The following is a 21,670-nucleotide window of genomic DNA, read 5'->3' as shown; positions in this document are numbered from 1 at the left end:
ATGTTCCATTGGGTAGTTAGACTAGTACAGATTGAAATACTTTGTTGTTATTGGAATTTTTCCCTCCCTGTCAGCTTAGGAAAGTTTTGTCTCCTCTATCTTAAAATGGCATCCCCTCTGAACAAAAGGGAGGAATTTGAAAAAAATCCAGAAAGGAAGGTACAGGTTTGTTTAGTTGACTGCTTTATTTCTCTGAAACAACTTTAATCTTTTTTTTTCAGATTAAAAGACTTTTTAAAGTGCAAATTTGCATATGATCAGAAAAATAGGCTGTGTCTATTTCATCTCAAATAATAAACCTAAAAAAGAGGGGAAGAAATGGGGAAAAAAACCATTGCAGGCATCTAGTTTTTAAAATTATTATTTTTTTAAATAATGACCATGGGAACTGAAATTGTTTCCAGACAAGAAAGAAGGAAGAGCCAGATGCTGTCAGCTTTTTTTGTTTAGATGACAGAATGATCCTGCTTAGGTCCCCATCCAAAGTTAATTCGCATATCTGTCTCAGTACTTCCAGTTGTCACAGTATGCTATTGGACATCTCCCCCCCACACACACCAATGCTGGAAAAGAATGACTGGAATCACAAATAGGAATTGAGACAGAAAGACATTCCCCAATGCAGAGTTTTGAGTGAAGTCCCTCTTCTGTCCTTTGAAATGCAGTCTTTCTTTCCTTCCTTTCGTCTCAAGCACTGTGCTAGTGTAAAGGGCGTGTCAAGTTAAGGATGGATGAGATGAACGTGCATATACATCCTTACATATGCCCAATGTGATGGAAGAGGAGGAGGAATTAGCTTGCCTTTTCTTGTTGTTTTGCTCTATTTTGTTTAAATTTTCACACGCTCCTTCTTAGGGAGATTAAATTTTTCAGGCCCCTGCACACCGTCTGCGTAGCCAGGGCTGTTTGTTTAAAGGAATTCTTTCTCATTGTGCAAAATGCTAATGCACCATTGAACCTGTGCCTAAGCTACTGTGAGAAGGCTGCTTGCACAGCCCTCCATTGTGGCTGAAGATATGGAAATGTTGCCTTTAGACAGATGTGACCCACAGTGTTAGCCCCTTATTTCTATTCAGAAGCGAGGAATGAAGACAGTGCTCTGTATAATCTACATAGAATTTTTTTTCCACAGTGACTCTTGGGTTATGCAAAAAGGACTTAGTGGCTGATTTGTGGGCAAAAAATATTGCTTTTGAAACCACCTTAAATGGTTTTTATACCATAGCCCTCAGTACCTGTTTCCCCAGGGGGCCAGATGAGAATTTCAGCTCATTGGAAGTTTCAACTGTATGTGGGTGAAACAAGAGGGTGTTAGTTAAACCCCGTAGAGTGACTATTCAATAACTTCATGGTTTGAGGACCTCCAATTATTTAAAATATCTAATAATAATAGTTGGGCTTTTGGCAGATGCAAAGCTACAGCCATCCTACAAGGCCTATTTCTTCAAGAAATTCCACACCACACTCATTATTTCAATGGATAACAACTCAGGGAAGGCGAAAGGCAGATCAATAGGAATGGTAGAGCCGTCCAGCTTGCTTCTTCAGAGAGAATTATGTGGGGCTTTGCTCCTTCTTGTAAGATAGTGCCTTCAAAAACTAAATGCGGGCATTTCAGTTCCCATCTCTTTCCTGCACAATTACAGAAGAAAATGAAGGATCACATCTGCAGTTGTGTTATGGTTCTGAAGATCTTTCAGCCTTTTAGAAAAAGGGCTACTATTGTGGAGATGCTCCTTTTGATCCCACTACCACTATCAAGAGGCAGGTTGACGTTTCCACTTTGACTGATGCCAGCAGGACATGGTTTTTGGCTGAGAGTGAGGGCCTATCTTAGCAGAATGAGCCAGAGAATCCCTCTCTTCCATTTAACAGAATTAGCCTCAATAATTTTGAGGTAAAGTCATAAATATTGCCATTTAAAGCACAGAAACCTCTGTGAGTCTTTGAAGTTCAAGATCCAGAATGATTCCCTCAGGGAAGAGAAAGGATATAACTTCCCACCCTTGCTAGAGTTGGTGGAACACTCACTCTGCTGAAGACGGTAAGAAGTACGAGTACCTAAAACTACAGCTCAATCCTTCACACCTTTTATGAATTTGTTCAAATGCACGTGTGCAAAAGCCAATACAGGGACTACATTATCCCTTCATATCAATTGATTTTGCTTGTCATCCAAGGACAAGTGATTGTTTTCTGTAGGCAACATTTTATATGCTTACACAATGCAGCTTGTCAGCTGAAAGAAGCAAACTTTCTAAGTATGTAATTTTCTTCTTTAATCAGATATTAGTCTGTGCGCAAATCAGTGCCGGAATGGAGGAACATGCACAGAGACAGGTGACCAGGTTCAATGCATTTGTTCACAGGGATGGACCGGCCCCAATTGCCAGTATGAAACCCAGACAGGTTTGTATTTTGCTGGGGGGGGGGGTTGAGAGTTAAGGATGGTGGAATTGAAATGTTCCGCTCTGTTAAGTTGGCACAGACGATAGCGGAGACCGTGAGGCGATTCAATAGTGTTTATTGAAACGAACAGCAAAACAGCAATTACAGGAGAGAAGCGCACGCTCCTCTTTTCTTTCATGCGCCAAGGGAAGATGCATAGTATGTGGCAAACAATGGTTAGCTCAAGTCATAATTCTCTGTTTAAATTAGGATTTGCTGCAAAGGGTATACTTGCAATTTCCTTCATTTTTGCAAAAGGCAGAAGAAAACCTGAATGTATTGTAGAAGGGAGGAAAAAACTGCTCTTTGCATAAATATGGAAACAATCATAAGGAAAAGGAAAGAAATAGTATGAAGAAAGATTAGGTCAAGAGGAGGAACAATTTTTATTTGTTACATTTATATCCCGTATTTCCTCAAGAGCAGGATATAGCATTTTCTTCTTCAGTTTAACTCTACAAGATAGAGCAGCGATGGCGAACCTTTTTTGGCTCGCGTGCCATAAGTGGGGGGAGCGCAGGGGGGGTCGTGTGCGGGCGTGCCGCACCCATAATGCAATGCGCGACCCCCAGTGCGCATGCGCGCACTACAGGTGCTCCCCCTCCAATTTTTGCATGCTTTTTTCGCCCTCCCCAGACTCCAGAGGCTTTATAGGAGCCTGGGGAGGGCGAAAACAGCCTCCCCCGCCCCCCTGGACGCCTTCCGTGGGGGGCGGGGAAGGCTGTTTTCGCCCTCCCCAGGCTCCTATAAAGCCTCTGGAGTCTGGGGAGGGCGAAAAATGGCTTTAAAAAAGGGTGAACTCAGCTGGCCAGCATGCGCGCTGGCCAGCTGATAGGGCAGCGCCTCACGTGCCCTGACAAATAGCTCCGCGTGCCACCTGTGGCACACGTGCCCTAGGTTCGCCATCACTGAGATAGAGAATGACTGGACCAATTTTCCCCAGCAAGTTTTCACTCTGATCTCCCCAGTATTAGTCAACACACCTTAACTATTACACCACACTGGACCTGATTCTTAGGTTTTCCTTTCATTAAATTAATTTTTATCGAAGAATTTTACACAGTAAGAAAAACAGCACAGTTTTAAGAAAGAAAGAAAATAGTGAATAAAGAGAAAATAAAAAATGTTTTCAGCAAAAAGTATATGAAATTAGAGCAAACCCCTCTTGCTAATAACACTAATGATGTCACTTAGTTTGGTAATAAAACGTCTCCATGAAAACCACCAAGTTCAGAGAACATCAGGGACCCAACAGGTCAACCCTGAGCTACAAATATTTCTTCTATCGGTAATTTCTTCCTACTTCTTTTTTTCAGTACCTCCAGCATGGAGCATAACAAATGACCCAGCTTTCCGTCGCAAGCCGCGCTGTGCCCAATTAGATCGAATGCAACATTGCCGCTGTGAAGCGGGCTTCCATATGAGTGGCACTACAGAAGACAGTATTTGCCAGGGTAAGAGATCATTTGAACGATACACCTGAACAGAAAAGGGGATGAGCTGTTCCTGCTTCCAGATCAGTTTAACGGTTAACCCCAGTTTCAACATCAGAATCTACTATTGGTAGCACTAGTATTTATTTCATCTCTGTATTTCACACCTTTGGGTGGTCCTGACCAGGAAACCAGCATCATTACAGATACAAAATGTCATTTGAATTTTTAACATCAGGAGCCGGTTGCTTTCACAATTTTCTTCTACTCAGTTTTGCTGCAATTTTTAAAAGCAATAGCTAATGGCTAAATCATGGTTACACTTATCTCTCCTCCCCCTAACAATATGAATTGCATTATCTTTGATATCAGTAGCAGTTGTATTCCAGGAACACTTCTCACTCTTCTTGCTAGCTCAGCTACATAGTGATGCATTTTGTTCCTGCAACAATGTCATGTCAGTTTCTTTCTTGGCAGATGTGAATGAATGTGAAATTTACAAGCTGGAGGGAGCCCCTCGTCTGTGTATGCATGCTTGCATCAACACTCCTGGCTCGTACCACTGCTCCTGCCCGCCTGGATACAAGCTCTTCAATGATGAGAAAAACTGTGAAGGTAACATAAGAGCTTTTCTTTTTACTAAATAATGGAACAGATGGCATTTAATAGAAGCTACATAATTTTCCTCCCCAAACGTAGGCTTCGTGCAGCATGTCATGCTGCAAATATGAAACGTGTGCTAGAATTTGCACACATAGCTCATCGTTGTCACTTTCTTTTGCTTTATAAAACCTGTTATATGACTTTTACTACTTGCAAATCATCCTTTATAGTTTAATGTTTTATAGGACCCGAGCTAGTACAGGTAGTCTTTGACTTGTGACCCCAGTTGAACCCAAAATTTCCCATTGCTAAGCAAAACAGTTGTGACCTGAGTTCAGTGAATCTAGCTTTCCTCCATTGACTTTGCTTGTTGGAAGCCAGTTGGGAAGGTTACAAGTCCTAAGTGAATTTCCCATTTAGCAGTCTCTCTATCCCTATGGGTTCACCCTTGTTTTGTCAGCTTTCTCTTTCCTAGGATATCTCACTTCTATCAAATATCAATATGGCTAGGAAGAATCCTAGGTTCCTTCCCTTCTTGCTTCTGCTCCATTATCATCTTTGCCTTGGACTGGGCCCTTGTAGTCACTCCCAATATTTTAGCCTTCTCTTCCTTTTCTCTGAGTCCACCCTTAAGTGGAAAATCAGTTCCAATCACTAGATTGCATGGCAAATTATGGAGAACTCCTACCATCATTACATGGTCTTTTTCCTGTGGCCTTGGACTTTAACCAATGTGATTATCCCAGTTTGCCCAGACTGAATTGTAAGAGGCTCTTTCCCCATAGATGCTGCCTTCTTGACTCAATTATTTAGCAATGTTCATCTACTCCACAGTATCTACCATACTAAGCCTCTCACAGTAAATCCATTAACTTTTGCTGGGATCATATTTTTCTTCCCAGTGATACTTGCACTGCTGCAGCCATTCCTTTCCCCCCTGGCTTTTATAGTCTCTGGACAAATAGCCACTTTCCCCACAGTTGAAATAATTATGAGTTTCTCTGACCTCCCAAGGCCTTCCTGTAAGTTGGGTAGAAGCTAAAGTCTTCTTTACTCCTTCTACCTTTCTCTCTACCAGCTCCTTAAAGTTCTAAAATTCTAGAACAGGCTTTCTTATTCTCCTCTCTCCTTCTGTATCTTCTCTTCCAATAGCCTCTGACTTCCGTGCTGCCTGTAGTCCTAAGCTAGTTCAATTGCCTTTTGATTTGACTCTGGGCTGTGTTGTTGCACCCAAGACATTAATTTGATATAAAGTACTTGTAGAAAGTGTTCTAAGTCCTCTACCACTTTTTTCTTGCTTACTTTGTCTGGCCTCAGTCACTTCCTTCCTAGGTCTTCCAATCAAGCCCACAACTCATGAACTCCTTCATGTTTTGTCTTAAGGTGTAATTTCTAAGCTCAACCTATAGGGAGTGACATCATACCTGTATAGAATTATTCCTTTGACATGAGAGTAATCCACTACTTCTCTTGCGGGAATACTACTATAAGGTTGTCAAAGTCTTCCCTGTTAAACATGGGGCTGGTCACCCATTCACTTTCAGACACTTACAAGAGATAGCCACTCTTTTGAACATGGTTAAATAGGGTATGTCTTCTTCCTCTGCCAACTTGGGGGTTTTAATGTCTTTGGGACCACCTCCACTCTCTATAGACTTTACACACTGTAGGGCTGAGTATGCCTCTTCTAGTGATTGTATCCCTTTAAGCAGGTCTATCAACCTCCTAATCTCTTTTCTTGCCTCTTTTTCACTCCTTCCCCATTCCAGTCTATCTTTCCTTTCTTTCTCCCTCTAAAGCATCTCCTTCTTTAAATGAATTCCAATCTTCCCTCTGCTGCTGCCTTATCAGTTCTATGATATTGGCCCTAGTATCTCTGCCTAGTCCCATTTCAGGCTGCTCTGCCATTTGCTTTGGCTTTACAACAGGTCTAGGGTGGACGCCTGTCTCTGCCACAGTAGCAGCCTCTTCTAAGGGAGAATCTGTCCCTTCTGCCTTTTCCATGCCTTTTTATTTGGTGTAGGCTCAGATAAGAGGCTTGGTTTCTGCAGTCAAGATGCTGGTTAATTCTTGCAAAGTTTGAACAGAGCAAGGGCCAATACTTTTACCTTTGCAACACCCTTTTTTAGCCAAAGTTTATTTTTTCATGGAAATGTTTAAAACCCTTCCAGTCTAAGCCACCCCCACTTGTGGGATTACCACCTTCTGTTAATGTCCCACTTTTTATGAATTATCCTACCTTTTGGCTATCCCACCTTCTTTGGATATCCCATTGCTACAACCACTTTATCACAGGTTCTTTTACCTAATCCCCAGTTAGTGGGCTCCAAAATCCAAGAGTCAATACGACCACACAGGTAACACATACACACAAGTTTTCAAAGTCTAGTTGTCAATGCTCACATATTCCACCCCTTCCCCTTCTACTACACCTCCTTCTACCATTTCAGTTACTACTCCAAGTCCCATTGCTGGAGAGAATTGGCTTTTTCTATCTGTGTTAAGTTGTTTCACAAACACACTCCTCCTTCTCCCTCTCTCTCTTTCAAACACCGGGAACTGCCACCCTGCTCAGCTTTTATAACCAACAGTTGCTGAGCTGGCTAGGAAGAGGTCTTAACTTAAAGAGACAGGGCTGCAGTAAAACAGCTTCTGGCCATTTTGTAGGCAGCTTGTTGTCTCACAACGTTGATGCCCAAGTGGGATATAAACCATATCAAGAATGAAAGGAGGGCTGCAGCCCCCATAAAAAAATTTGCCATCTTGACTTTCCATTACCATTGTTTGCAGACTTCCATGCATTCTTGCATTTTGGTGTAGATTTGATGCCTAGTTAAAATACAACAGTCCGGGCATCAGATTTCCCACAGAGAAGACATTTGTGATGCACCATAATGTGAAATGCTAGCTGTGAATGCTGACAGAAGAATTCTCCCAAATAAAATATTTGTTGTACTGCAGTTAAGGTATGCGGGAAGATATGGTGGTGAGGTGCCAAGAGCTGTCTCAGCCCAAAAAGGGACATTGTACCATGAAGTATGGGCTCTGTTCCTGGGCTTCTGTAGAAAATTGACTTCGAATGATGACAGAAATGAGTTAATCTTAGTGTTGATTCAGTTTCTTCATTTAAATGAGTCTTAAATGAGAAAGGCCTGAATTTAACCAGCTTTAAAGTTCTTAGCAATCACTTGAGAAAACCATTTTAAACTCTACACCTTTCCTTAGTAAAGCATTTTTACAGTATAAACAATATGTGTTAAGAGGAAACACAAATGGACACAGATGGCTAAAAACTGAATTGTGATATGACAGGGGTGTCCAAACTTGGGAACTTTAAGACTTGTGGACTTCAACTCCCAGAACTCTGGGAGTTGAAGTCCACAAGTCTTAAAGTTCCCAAGTTTGGACACCCCTGTGATATGATATGAGTTCCAGCAGAGAAGTACCTTCATCTTACACTAAAACAGAGTTAGCTTGAGAGATCAGTAAAATGACCCTGGGTAGAATAAGTGAAGAAGGAAAATTTCTTCCTCTTTTATCAAAATACTGTACAAGAGCTGAATTATCTCCTAGAATTATGTCATAAAAGTTTTGGGATGGATAAAAGAAATAAGATATGTTACATACAAAATAGTTAAATAAAGACATTCTCTGCCATCAATTGGTGGCTTAATATTTGAGTAACTATATATACATCTGTTCCTCTGCTTATGTTCTTGAAGAGACATCAGGCTCAGTGGTGGGATTCAAATTTTTTTACTACCGGTTCTGTGGGCATGGCTTGGTGGGTGTGGCTTGGTGGGGCATGGCAGAGGAAGGATACTGTAAAATTTCCCTTCCCTCCCCACTCCAGAGGAAGGTTATTGCAAAATCCCCATTCCCTCCCGATCAGCTGGGACTCGGGAGGCAGAGAATAGATGGGGCGGGGCCAGTCAGAGGTGGTATTTACCAGTTCTCTGAACTACTCAACATTTCCACTACCGGTTCTCCAAAACTAGTCAGAACTTGCTGAATACCTCTGATCAGGCTGCTTACTGGCTGAACAAAACACCAGCCAGATTTTTCTTATATTCATTCTCTCATGGATAGAAAATCATCCCACGGTGTCATTGTTAGATACCAGAAACATTGATAATGGTTTACACTAAGGTCCTCTGTTCCAATGGGAACAGAGATTCAATCTGATTGGTTGAAGGGTCTGACAGCTCCCTATAAAAGAGCTGCTGTCAGCTAAACCTTCGCTGGATTGTACATAGTTGACTTGTGCTAATGAAGAGCTGTTGTTACTCTGAAGCCTGAGTGTGCCTTCATTCACCTGATCTAACACTGGCGACGAAGGTGGGATTGGAAGGCAACTAGGCAGCCAAAAAGAGCACGACAATCCAACAAGTCAATCCAGCCTGGAGCTTGGCGCAGCATCAAGTAGCCATCTTTGAGTGGCAAATTCAAACACACTCAGGAACACAAGATGACAATGCATGCCCCACCGACTCCGTACAACCCAGCCACCAAGCACTGGGAATCCTATATGATGAGGTTCGATGCTTTCTCGAAGCCAACGACCTCATGGGCCTTTCTGAAGGCCGGCAAAAGAAAATGTTCCTGAGCTACTGCGGACCAGAGATGTTCGAGACGGCAAAGGACTTGTCCAAGCCAACGCTACTCCAATCGGTTGCTTGGTCGATTCTACAACAGACGCTGAGGACACACTATGCTCCCAGACCATCTATATACATCCGGAGGCATGAATTCAACATCCATAACCAAAAAGAAGGGGAATCCATCAACAAATATGTTGTGGCGCTCAGAAAGGCCGCAGCATACTGCGAGTTTAGAGATCTACTACTTGACCGCATCATATGCGGTGTTTGGGACATTGGCCTGCAGAGGAGGTTATTAGCAAAAACTAATCTTACTCTCCAAATCACCCGCCTCCAATTCGGAGTTAGTATCGCCCCTGGACTGTTTCAAAGTGTCATGGAACAGCTTTTGCAGGGGATTCCAGGAGTCGTCCCCTATTTTGACGATATATTGCTATCAGCTGCAAATAAGGCACAATTATTTAAAAGATTGGGAACTCTTCTGGCCAGAATCAGAGACAAAGGCCTCAGCCTCAAAAAAGAAAAATGCCAAATTAATGTGCCAAGGGTTAACTCAAAATGGCTAGAAGTAGTCCTTGTGACCTCTATCACGGCAGAAGCAGTCATCAAGGCACTATGGAGACTTTTCTCCACTCACGGCCTGCCCAATGTCTTGGTCTCTGACAACGGGCCCCAATTTACGGCCATGCAATTCGAGACCTGTTTAGCAGCACAGGGAATCAGACATGCCCTGGTCTCTCCATTCCATCCGGCTTCCAATGGCCAGGTGGAGAGAATGATGAGATCTGCAAAAGAAGCCCTATCCAGGATGGGTCTGGGAGATTGGCAAACACAGGTGGATCAATTCTTCCTCATACAGCACATCACACCAAGTGCTACCACTGGTAGAAGCCCTTCCAAGCTTCTGATAGGTCACTGGCTAAGGTCCCACTTAGACCGGCTACACCCAAACTACTCTGCTGCGTCGCGCCCAGATTCAACCGGCAAAATAAGAAACTTTAGCATAGGGGATCAAGTTTACACCCACAACTACGCTGGGGGAACTCTTTGGATTCCTGCCACAGTAATAGGCATCACTGGGATTCACTCTTACCTATTAGATCTCGAGGATGGTTGAAATTGGAGACGGCACATTGACCAACTCCGTGGCCGCATCTCCAACTTCAATCTTAGGCAACCAGAGGTAACTCCTGCATGAGTTAGCCAAAGCCCTACCCAAAAGGAGCACGAATTCACTCCTTCCACAGATAACTCAATCCCGAAGGTACCGGGGCACTTATCTGTAAGGGTTGCAGGCCCGCAGCGAGTTCTGAGCGAACCGGCTCCAGAAACTCCAGCCGCCACCTGTGAGAAGTTCCAGGGGGGGTGGGGGAGACAACAAGTCCATCTGACCTGACTGAAAAACACCCACCAACTGAACTGCACAGGTCTGAGCGAGCCACCAGAAAGCCCGCCTATCTGCCTGACTACATCACAAGTCGGTTGAGCCCATCTAAGAAGGGAGGGGTGTTAGATACCAGAAACATTGATAATGGTTTACACCAAGGTCCTCTGTTCCGGCGGGAGCAGAGATTCAATCTGATTGGTTGAAGGGTCTGACAGCTCCCTATAAAAGGGCTGCTGTCAGACTGAACCTTCGCTGGATTGTACATAGTTGATTGACTTGTGCTAATAAAGAGGTGTTGTTACTCTGAAGCCTGAGTGTGCCTTCATTCACCCGATCTACCAGTCATCACTTTGCATACATAAGATTCAACTGTCTCAATCTGCTTTTTCCTATGTACATGTATGCCTACATCATGTATAAGATAGTACATGTTTTGAAAATTGATTGAAAAGTGCTTTGGATTTCATACTACAGGAGACCGTGGGAGGTTAAAAATGTCAAGATGCAATCTGTTACCATACAAAGTTCCACTCTTTTTTTTTTTACATACTTCATGTATATGGCATATGCAAAAAGGGGCTGGACTACCATCCTGATTTTCTTTTTACTGCTCCTGCTCCATGTAAGTCTGAATGTGGCATCTTTCTTTTTATTAAGAAAGCATCTTTATTCCTAAGAATACCTTGAGTTCCCAGCCATTCTCAAAAAATAAAATGGTGGATGGTCACAGCATGTTGAGATGGAACAATATTCATCTTCTTAAAAAAATGTGTTAAAGAACAATGGTTACGGGATCCATGTTTCTTCTGCATATCTAAGTGCTTTGTGGTTGCCCACATCCACCCTGGCAGCCACTTCTGAACATGCAAGCCTTCTGAGAGAATCCACCGAGGGGAGATGGGAGAATAAAAATTATTAATTTGGCAGCTGTGACTGTGCAATCGAATTTCCGCCTACTTTTTGTATGTGTGCAACACATTAAAAAAGTAGCAATTTAATCACATCACTGTTGTCATCTTGATGCTTTTCACCTCTCTGATGTCCCTAAGCCACTACCTATGCACCATAGCCTGCACAACTTCAAAAGATTCTCAACAATAAGCTCTTAAAAGACCAAATATTTTTGCATGCCTTAAAATTTGGGACTCTCTGGTATAAATAGATTACTAAGGAAGCAATCTTATGTAAACTTACCCTGCTGCCTCCTGCTGCATTTTTTCCATTAGTTATTACTATTCTTAGAAAACTATGTATTTCTTATGTAATGCTTAAATGTTTTCGCTTTGATATAAAACTAAAGTGCACATCTTAATACAACTTATGGCTCATAAAATCTTAGATGAAGTCCCACAGACATCCAAAGGTTGTCTAAATCAGAGAGGGAAAAAATTAAATGAATAATTGGTGAGGAATCCTATTAGTTATCCTGAATTTAGTTTTAATTTTGCTCACACAGACTCTTCTATGGATTGCAGCCCCTAGCACTTCACCCAGAGGCCAATTACAGCCTTGATGTGGAAAAAGTGAAGCTACAAAAAGAATAGATTTCAAGGGGATTTCAGCAATGCTCAGTTAAAATCCGTAGATGTCAAATAAAATGAGGCAACAAGTACAGTTAAAAGCAATAGTATCTAAAGTATGCGGTTCAAAACAAAAATAGGAAAATGCCATGAGATCTATCCAAGGTGCTTTTCCAGATAGTAGAAGTTTGGTGATTCTGAATTCTCCGAACGGCGTTTAATGGTGATGATGTGATAAACAATTAAGTCACTTAACTGTAATAAAACTTTACTTGAGCATTAGTCTTATTCTTCAAAAGGGGATGTATGAAAATGGAATGAACTGCCTCAGGAAGTAGTGAGATCATCTTCATTGGATGGTGTGGGGATATCTAATACGCTGTACTAAAGGAGGAGAAGAGGTTATTGTGCTTTCCCGAAAATAAACAGGGTCTTATTTTCTTTTGATTTCCCCCCCCCCCCAAATAAGCGCTTGGCCTTATTTTCGGTGAAGTCTTATTATTTTTGAGATGCAGGAGACAGCGAGCATGGTCACATCATGGCTGCTGCTGCGTTGTAATATTTTAGGGGAGGGCTTATGTCAGGGGGAGGGCTTATTTTAGATCATGCGCTCAAAAGCCCGATTGGACTTATTATCCGGTATATTTGGGGATACTTGTCTGTTCACACAGAATATGCTCTTGTTTAGGTCTGGCAATGGAATTTTTGGCAGCAAATTCTCAGCCATGGTCCAGTAGCAGATCATATGTTTGATTTCTATGGATTTACATCAAAAAGGTCTCAGGCTTAGTCTTTGGCAGCTCCATATAGAACCGTGCAGGAATTCTGCTTGGAATCCACCCCATCAATATGGACTCTACAAAAATTGATGGACCATTAATCTGACTCCACATAAGGCAGCTTCTGTGTTTCTGTTTGAATTGACTGTCTGCCAACCTCAAAAGAGTTGAATCTATTTCTCTATCACTCACTCTTCTGTTTACCTTGCAGATATAGATGAATGTGCACTCTCATTGCACAGCTGCATCAGGGGAACAACATGCATTAACATCGGAGGAAGCTTTCAGTGTGTCAAGCCAGAGTGTCCCCAGACTGGTGGAAATGTCAGCTATGTGAAAACATCACCCTTGTAAGTAACATCACCCTCCCACCAAAAAGCCCTGGTGGCGCAATGGTTAGAATGCAGTATTGCAGGCAAACTCTGCCCACAACCAGCAGTTCGATCCTGATCAGCTCAAAGTTGACTCAGTCTTCCATCCTTTTGAGGTCAGTAAAATGAGGACCCAGATTGCTGGGGGAGATATGCTGATTCTGTAAAATGCTTAGAGAATGCTGTAAAGCACTATGGAATGATACATAAGTGCTATTGCTATAATAAGAAATCAGTTTTCCCCCAACATGGTGCCTTTCCGATGAGTTAGATTACAACTCCAGTTGTTTTCAACCACTGAGAAACAAAAATGTGAGAAAAGTGTTTCCACAGCAGAAATCTGCATTAAGCCATTTTTAAAAAGTGTATATTTTCTGTAACAACTGGCTAGCATTATAAAAATACAACTATCACATGCCCTCCTCCTGTTAATTAATTCAAAACACCATTATTTAGTAGTGGCTTTTAAATGGTGACTAACGACTTAAAGCTTCTCCATTGATTCACTTCTGACTGAAGTTTTAGCATGAAACTGGCATCATTTATAATTTCCAGTGTGATTTCACTACCTTATAGGGATGTAATTTTGAGGTCTGTGGATACATTTGGCATTTTTAAAGTGTCACAATGTAATTCTCATGCATCAGCAGATAATAAGAAAAGGCTGCTATTTATCCCACTTTTTAAAGATATTATTTGATTTCACTTTCAGCAACTCTTCTGAGATTTGTCAGGGCTGCAGTTCCTTGAATCAGAACAGAGGTCCCCAAACTTGGCAACTTTAAGACTTGTGGACTTCAATTCCCAGAATTCTCCAGCCAGCATAGCTACTGCATGCTGGCTGGAGAGTTCTGCGAGTTGAAGTCCACAAGTAGCTATGCTGGCTAGAGAATTCTGGGAGTTGAAGTCCACAAGTCTTAAAGTTGCCAAATTTGGGGAACCCTGAATTAGAAGCTTCCTCCTAATTCATTTCTTTTGAAGAAGCTCATTAGAGGTGCTTTCTTTGCTCATTATTCATGCTCCTAGGGAAAAATCAATTCGTGATGATAAATTAAAAATAAAATAATGAAATGAAGTAAAATGATGTATAGGTTTTGGGTTGGGGTATTAAATAAGAGAGAAATAATTAAAGCAGACGCTTTCCCAGTAATCATCCAAACATATATAACACAATCAGCATTAACCGATTAATCAAAAGTCGGGAATATGGCAGTGACAATTACCATAATAATTACTCCATCACTTTAAAAGAAAGAAGAAAGGATGTGTGGCTGAATCTCCATGCACTGCCTCACCACATGGACATGCGTTACCTGCTCTACCATGATAACCTCTGATTGTCAGTTGGGTTCTTCATTAACAGAAAAAATACAGTAAAGAGGAAATTGTTACTGGTCAGGAAATCCACAGTGATTATGGGTTGTGAAATGCCTTGTAAAGCGAAGATTAAAATCAATAACTTGATGGTGAAGCTATTTTTGCTTGTTTGATCATAGACCAGAAAAATTTACAACTTGTATCTTGGTTTATTCAGTATAAATATTTTCCCTCCGGTCAGTGAGATTATTTGTTATGTCTTCTTTGATATGTGGCCAAAATATATCATGCCTTAATGAGTCATTCTAGCCAATTGAGAAAATACAGCTTTGTTTAAGTTTTGACAGCATCTTTGCTACAACCCAGCTGATGTGAGATACCTTTAAACTTCATTGATTTGGATGAGAAAGCTAATCTTATGATTCAACTGGGTTTAAAATAACTTCATTTTCTTCTTTTACTATAAATCATTGCTATCTTAGAAAACCTGTGTTATTAGGCCAGAAATAAAATTGTTCATGTAACAAGAATTCAAATTTAATGTAATGTGGAGGTTGTATTCAATTATTTTAGACCATTTTATTCTGATATACTGAAAGAAATCTATATTTTAGATGGAGCCAGAGAAGAAAACAAATGTTGTGGAGATGTGTAGCACCCCAGCAACCATATTTCCTGAAAGATCCTCCAAATTTAGAATTACTGCACAAAAGAGGTTATTAGAGAGAATTTTTCTGCCCCCACTATTGTATTCTTAGTGAAATTGGACAGTTTCCTAATTCTAAATAGAAAATATTTGGAGTGGGGAGGACGTTGTTTTCCTTTCAGATAAATGCAAATGTTTATCCATTCACTGGTACCCATGGATCCTTAAAGGAAGGGCACAATCATATGTTCAATTTTATCCAAATATATCTTTTTTATTCCTATCTCAATATTTTAATCTACTATTGCTGCCATTCCACAGATGGAAATAGTTATGCACACATAAATTCCTTTGCTAGATCGGAAATCTTGTAAACAAAGCCTGCTTTTATGTCTGTTAATCCAAAAATATAACATCTGGCATAAGTATATCCCCTATTTACAAAGATCCACATAAAGAGGGCTGAGGAGAAACATTATCCCCATTTATTTCTAATGACTAGCTAAATGCTATGCCCGGTTATAATAAGACCTTCGACACATCCATCTATTGTAAAACTTTCTGTTCCCAAGTCTAAAGAAACATGAAAGCTCTCAAGTACTACATAACTCACCATCAAAGTTATATGAAAAGGAAGGGATAAGGAAGCAGAAAAAGTTAAAATTGTAATTCTGGAACTTTCCTGCCTCTTTTTTATTTCTCAGTGTTATGTCCATTTAGGTAGCCCTAATAAAGGCATAAGAGAACCAGTTTGATAGTAGTTAAGGTATTGCATTAGAAACCAGAAGACCATGAGTTCTAGTCCTGCCTTTGATATAAAGCCAGTTGGGTGACCTTGGGCCAGTTACTCTCTCTCCATCCTAGGAAGAAAGGAGTGGCAAACTACTTCTGAAAGTTTGCTAAAATAACTGCAGAGACTAGTCCAGGCAGAACCAGGAGTAAACAGTGATTCAAAGGTATCCTCCACTAAAAAAAAAAATCAAGTTAGTTTGGTGAAACTATGAGTTCCAATCCTGATTTAAGCATGAAAACAATTGGGTGACCTTGGGCTGGTCATTCTCTCTTAGCCCTAAAAAAGAGGTAATGGCAAATCACTTCCCAAATGTCTATGGATACCTGGAAAGTGAAAAAGCTTCTTGGATGACTTTAGAATTTAAACAGACAGGCACCTGCCATATAAAACCCCAGATCTAACAATTGTCAACAGAAAATACAAAATAGTCTGGATGGTGGACATGGCAGTAACTAGAGACAGCAGAATAGAAAAAAAAAAGAACTGGAGAAGATGTCAAAATACAAAGACGCACAAGTAAAAATAGAATGACTGTGGCAAAAGTAAGCAAAGGTGGTACCAATAATGATAGGCACCTTAGGTGCAATCCCAAAACAACTGGAGCACCACTTGAATACCATCGGAATTGGCAAATTCACCATCAGTCGATGATAAAAGGTAGCTTTACTTGGAATGGCTGACATCCTGTGGCGGTATCTGTACCATCATCAAACATCCACATCTGCCTATCCCAGGCCCTTCAAAAGGACAGGTAGACAAAAGTGCCAAATCCAGTCTGAACATCTGGCAGACTGTGCGACACACCATGATAATGATAATGGTAATGATTGATAATGATAATAGCTATTATCAAATTATACATTTGAATACTTCTTCTTAACCAAATCCTATTGTTGTTTACTTTATTTGTCTTCATAGTCAATGTGAACGGAATCCATGTCCCATGGACAGCAGATCATGCCATCAAGCCCCCAAGACAATCTCCTTCCATTATCTCCCTCTGCCATCCAATCTCGCCACTCCCATGCCTCTCTTCCGCATGGCAACTGCTTCGGCACCTGGACGACCAGGTCCTGACAGTTTGCGGTTTGGGATTATAGGAGGAAACAGCCGAGGACATTTCGTGATGCAACGCTCGGACAGACAGACTGGAGAACTCATGCTGGTACAAAGGCTACAAGGGCCTCAGACCATAACAGTGGAGGTTGAGATGTCCGAGTATCTTGATCGCACCTTCCAAGCTAAACATGTTTCCAAAATTACCATTTTTGTATCAGTTTATGAATTTTAAAGGAAGTTGGTTCAGCATGGGAGGAAAAACAATTTTTCACCAGGAACTTTCGTTTGGTTTCACCATTGGCTCCCATGTCAAAGACTCTAGAATTAAGAATGGCTTCAAGCATGGCTTGGCTTTCTCACCTGAATTAACATCGTCCACTTCTTTTCAGCATTGCTGGCATGTAGCCTTTCTGCTTCTATCCTAACACACCTTTAGATGACCCGAAGCCCTTCAAAGAAGGGGAGAATAGCAGTGTAACCTATCTATCAATTATTGTTGCTCCAGCCACACTTTACACTCCATCTAGCTTCAACCTGCTCTTTGTGACCCAATGCAGCATATTGTACATATAGATAGCCTGTCTTTAACAAGACTACCTGCATTCCAAAAACCTCTAAGAAAGGAGAATATAAGATCCTTCTGTAGACAATGTGCTTAAGCAACTATATTATCACAGTAAGAGAGGTCATTCCTATTTTGTAACATTGCTATATAACATTAAATGTTGATTTGCTTGGAAAACAGATGCCTATCAATGGATAAACCATGGAGGTAAATCTGATTTTTATCAGACTTCTTTTCTAATAAATGCATGTTGGACTAGAGCAGCATTTCTCAAACTTGGCAACTCTAGGATGTCTGGATTTCAATGTCCAAAAATTGTCCGGCCAGCATCTTAAAGTTGTCTAGATTGTGAAATAGTGGACTAGGTGCACATTTCCCTAACAGAAGTGTTGTACTTCAGGATCATAAAGCTTGGAAGAAATTAATTGTTGCTGTTAGTTGTGGAGTTGTGTCCAACCCATCGCGACCCCATGGACAATGTTCTTCCAGGCCTTCCTGTCCTCTACCATCCTCTGGAGTCCATTTAAGCTCACGCCTACTGCTTCGGTGACTCCATCCAGTCACCTCATTCTCTGTCGTCCCCTTCTTCTTTTGCCCTCAGTTTTTCCCAGCATTAGCCTCTTCTCCAGTGAGTCCTTCCTTCTCATTAGGTGGCCAAAGTATTTGAGTTTCATCTTCAGGATCTGGCCTTTTAAAGAGCAGTCAGGGTTGATCTCCTCTAGGACTGACTGGTTTGATCGCCTTGCAGTCCAAGGGACTTGCAGGATTCTTCTCCAGCACCATAGTTCAAAGGCCTCAATTCTTTGACACTCAGCCTTTCTTATGGTCCAACTTTCACAGCCATTATATCTGTCACAAATTCAATGCTGTACTCCAGAGCTCAAATTGATAGTTTCTGTTTCTACCGTTTCCCTGAAAATAAGACCTCCCTGGATAATAAGACAAATAGGGCTTTTGAGTGCATGCGTTAAAATAAGCCCTCTCCCAAAAATAATTCCTTCCCAAAAATATTGCAACACAGCAGCAGCCATGAAGTGACCACGCTCCCACAGCTCAAAAATAATAAGACCTCCCCGAAAATAAGCCCAAGTGCTTATTTGGGGGGGGGGGTCAAAAGAAAATAAGACTGTCTTATTTTCAGGGAAACGTAGTATCTCTGAAATAACAACTTTCAGCAAAGTTGGGGGGAAATATTTTTTCTGCCTGAATGATGTACTTAATTTAATGCCATTTAATATTACAGCATTACAAAAAGTAGTATTTTACACTATTTTTTGTAAGCTAGTAACATTGATTTAGCATGAGTTTTACTTTTGTTTGTTAGCCAAGAAATTTAGCAGTATAAAAACGTGTTTGTGACTCCACCAGAAATATGATTCTGCTCTACTATAATAAAAATATTATTTCCTTTCAAATATTTTCTTTGGGCAAAGAAATGTAGGGCAAAAGGCACTTATTAAACACAATTTTTATATTTTTCAGTGAATGTTTTAGATTTTATTTTTATCTTTAGATATATGTCTTGGAACTGGATTACAGAAACCTATGTATTTAGTAAAATTTGTTTTGTGTATTTACCGCATTTTTCAGATTATAAAACAAACCTAAATTTAGAAGAGGAAAACAAAAAAAAGGGTTTTGGCCTCTGCGTGCCTCATTTTTAGCCCTTTTTGTGGGCCTTTTTTCGGCTCTTTTCCAACCTTTTTTCTACCCATTTTCAAGGCTTTTTTGACCCATTTTGGGGTCTTTTCTGGTCAACTTTGGGGGGGTTGGGCCATTTTTGAGGCTTTTTTCTGCCTGTTTTGAGGCTTTTCTTGACCCATTTCAAGGAACTTTTTTGGCCTGTTTTTGAGGATTTTTTCAGCCCATTTTTGAGGCTTTTTAGCCCATTTTTTCTGGAAAAATGGGCCAAAAAAGGCCAAAAGAACGGGCCAAGAAAAGCCTAAAAATGGGCCACAAATCCTCAAAAATGGGCGCAAAAAAGCCTGAAAAACGGCCTGAAAAAAGCCTGAAAAACGGCCTGAAAAAAGCTCAAAAATGGGCCAAGAAAAGCCCTGAAAACGGGTGGAAAAAAGCCTTTAAAATGGACTGAAAAAAGGCCTGAAAAAGGTCAGTTTATAAGATGCACAGACATTTTCACTCCCTTTTGGGAGACAAAAAAGTGCGTCTTATAGTCCAAAAAATACGGTAGTCTCCAGACTGGCTTTTTGGGGCATGAATAAAAAAGATTCTCCATAACTATCCATAACAAATAACTTCAGTAAACTTTAGAAGTCTGTAAATATATAAAGACATATAAATATATAATCAGCTTTCAAGTTACAGTTGAAATAGCAGGCTGATGAAAATAAAATCACAACAGAGCTACTAGTGAGAATTACATAGGAAAGCAAATCTGGGCCAACAATAAAAAAATGTTTTTTAAAAAGTGATTAATGTTAGTTCTAGCTGTTTTATTTCCCTTCACTTCCTTTATGGAAAGCTATTGCAAGACCTTTACATCACTAAAGCCTGAACTGGAAGCCCGCAAAACAAGGGAAATTGAATGCACAGGCACAGTCTGCCACAAATACTGCCTTTTCTTCAGGAATCAGAGAAAACTTTAGCGATGTTTCAAGTTATTGTTACATTATTACAAGAAAGATAGAGAAATATAACTTCATGAACATAGCCTGAGATTTGATGGAGAACCGCAATTAAACACACAATTCTGTAATTGATTCAGAATGGCAAAGCATCACAGTAAACAGATATATTTTTTTAAAAAAAAATGGAAATTCCTGGGTACTTGTGTTTTTTTAAAAATATTTCTACAAAATAGAAATCCCCTGAAGCAAGTGTTCCTGTGCTTTGGTTATCTCTAGTTTCTTAAAACTTCTAATGCATTAATCAGTGGTTCTGGGGAGATAGAAAAGCCTGCTCTTTACCAGCATTTCCCTTCTGGGGTTCTGCTGAATTTGATTTTATTTTAAAACAGCCATCTCTTTTCTATGCCTAATAGAGGAAGGGATTAGAGTAGTCCAAATCTGTACACGATAAAGGACCATATCTCATTTGTGGAAATGTGCATTGTTAGTCTACCATATAAACTACATTCACAACACAGGTTTTAAATTAAGGATTTTTAAGGGCTTTTAAGAAGCCCTACAAAGCTTTCTCTAAAGCCTTTCTCGGCTTCTCTCTTTCTCTCTGCCTCCTGTTTCTCATAGGGAAAGAAGTAATCGCTTTTCTGGGTTACTAGTGTCCCCGAATGCATACTCACTTCAATGATTCCAATTTTCATTTAGTTGCATATTCATGTCTGCATGGTAGCAATTATACTCTAAGGATATTAGTCATGTTAAAATCAAATCCATTCTACCCTAGTTATGTTGCTCTTGGTCTTCATATGTTTTGTTGGTTTGGATCAAGCATGTTGTGTAAATCCAACTAATTGAAGTTTATGCAATATACCTTGCTAAAGCAAAACATGATATTTAAAAGAACTCAAGCGCATTTTGCAGATGCCAAAGGCACAAAATACTAGTAAAATTCAGTGAGAGTTTATAATTTTCAATCACATGGTTTTGCAAGTATCATTTTGAAATAAGCCGTAAATAAGTGTTCTAATCCCTTTGGTGGTTTATACTGCACATAAATATCTCCAACATGTTTTTTAAAGCAGAAAATTGCCATGTTATAATGCTACAACTCTTGGAAAGTAAAAGTACTTTAAAAATGCTGTTTCCTATGGCAGAAAGTAGACTCTGTTTTGATTAAACCTAGTAACTATGTTGTGAATAGATTTGTTCACTCAAATGCATTTTAATTCCTCAATCATTGTGAAGCAATTGCACAACTATTTTGTGAAATAAAAATGAAGAATTGGGAACTGCTATGCTTATTATACATTCGTTCTCAGAAATAAAGTGTGAAAGAACATGGTATCCTTGGAATTTTGAATCCTGAAAGTTTGAAGTTCTTTAAATTAGTAAGTTTGTGCCAGTATATTTGATTTTTTTTTAAAAAAATGTAGCTCATATCATATAATCAAATATTTAATCTCCTCTCCAGTTCTGTGATGAGCTACCATGTGGAAGCAACCAGTGTAAAGATAGCAGTGGTGGGTTCCTACCAGTTCAGACCAGTTTGGCCGAATTGGTAGTGGT

At 40.3% G+C, this 21,670-nt stretch overlaps 1 protein-coding gene across 1 annotated transcript in view; it reads left to right on the top strand.

The window, feature by feature from the left end:
- Positions 1-21,441, top strand: part of FBLN7 (fibulin 7) — a 36,124-nt gene extending 14,683 nt beyond the window's left edge. The window contains exons 4-8 of the mRNA XM_081944281.1: positions 2,287-2,409; positions 3,765-3,902; positions 4,359-4,496; positions 12,983-13,121; positions 16,817-21,441. Coding sequence (XP_081800407.1) covers positions 2,287-2,409; positions 3,765-3,902; positions 4,359-4,496; positions 12,983-13,121; positions 16,817-17,189 — 911 coding nt within the window. The 3' untranslated portion in view covers positions 17,190-21,441. The remainder of the gene's footprint in view (positions 1-2,286; positions 2,410-3,764; positions 3,903-4,358; positions 4,497-12,982; positions 13,122-16,816) is intronic.
- The last annotated feature ends 229 nt before the right edge of the window (positions 21,442-21,670 follow it).

This window comes from Natrix helvetica (genome assembly GCF_964273705.1).
Source record: "Natrix helvetica genome assembly, chromosome: 2".
Lineage (NCBI taxonomy): Eukaryota > Metazoa > Chordata > Lepidosauria > Squamata > Natricidae > Natrix > Natrix helvetica.
The sequence above is the reverse complement of the archived record's forward strand: the minus strand, read 5'-3'. Positions and strand labels throughout refer to the sequence as shown.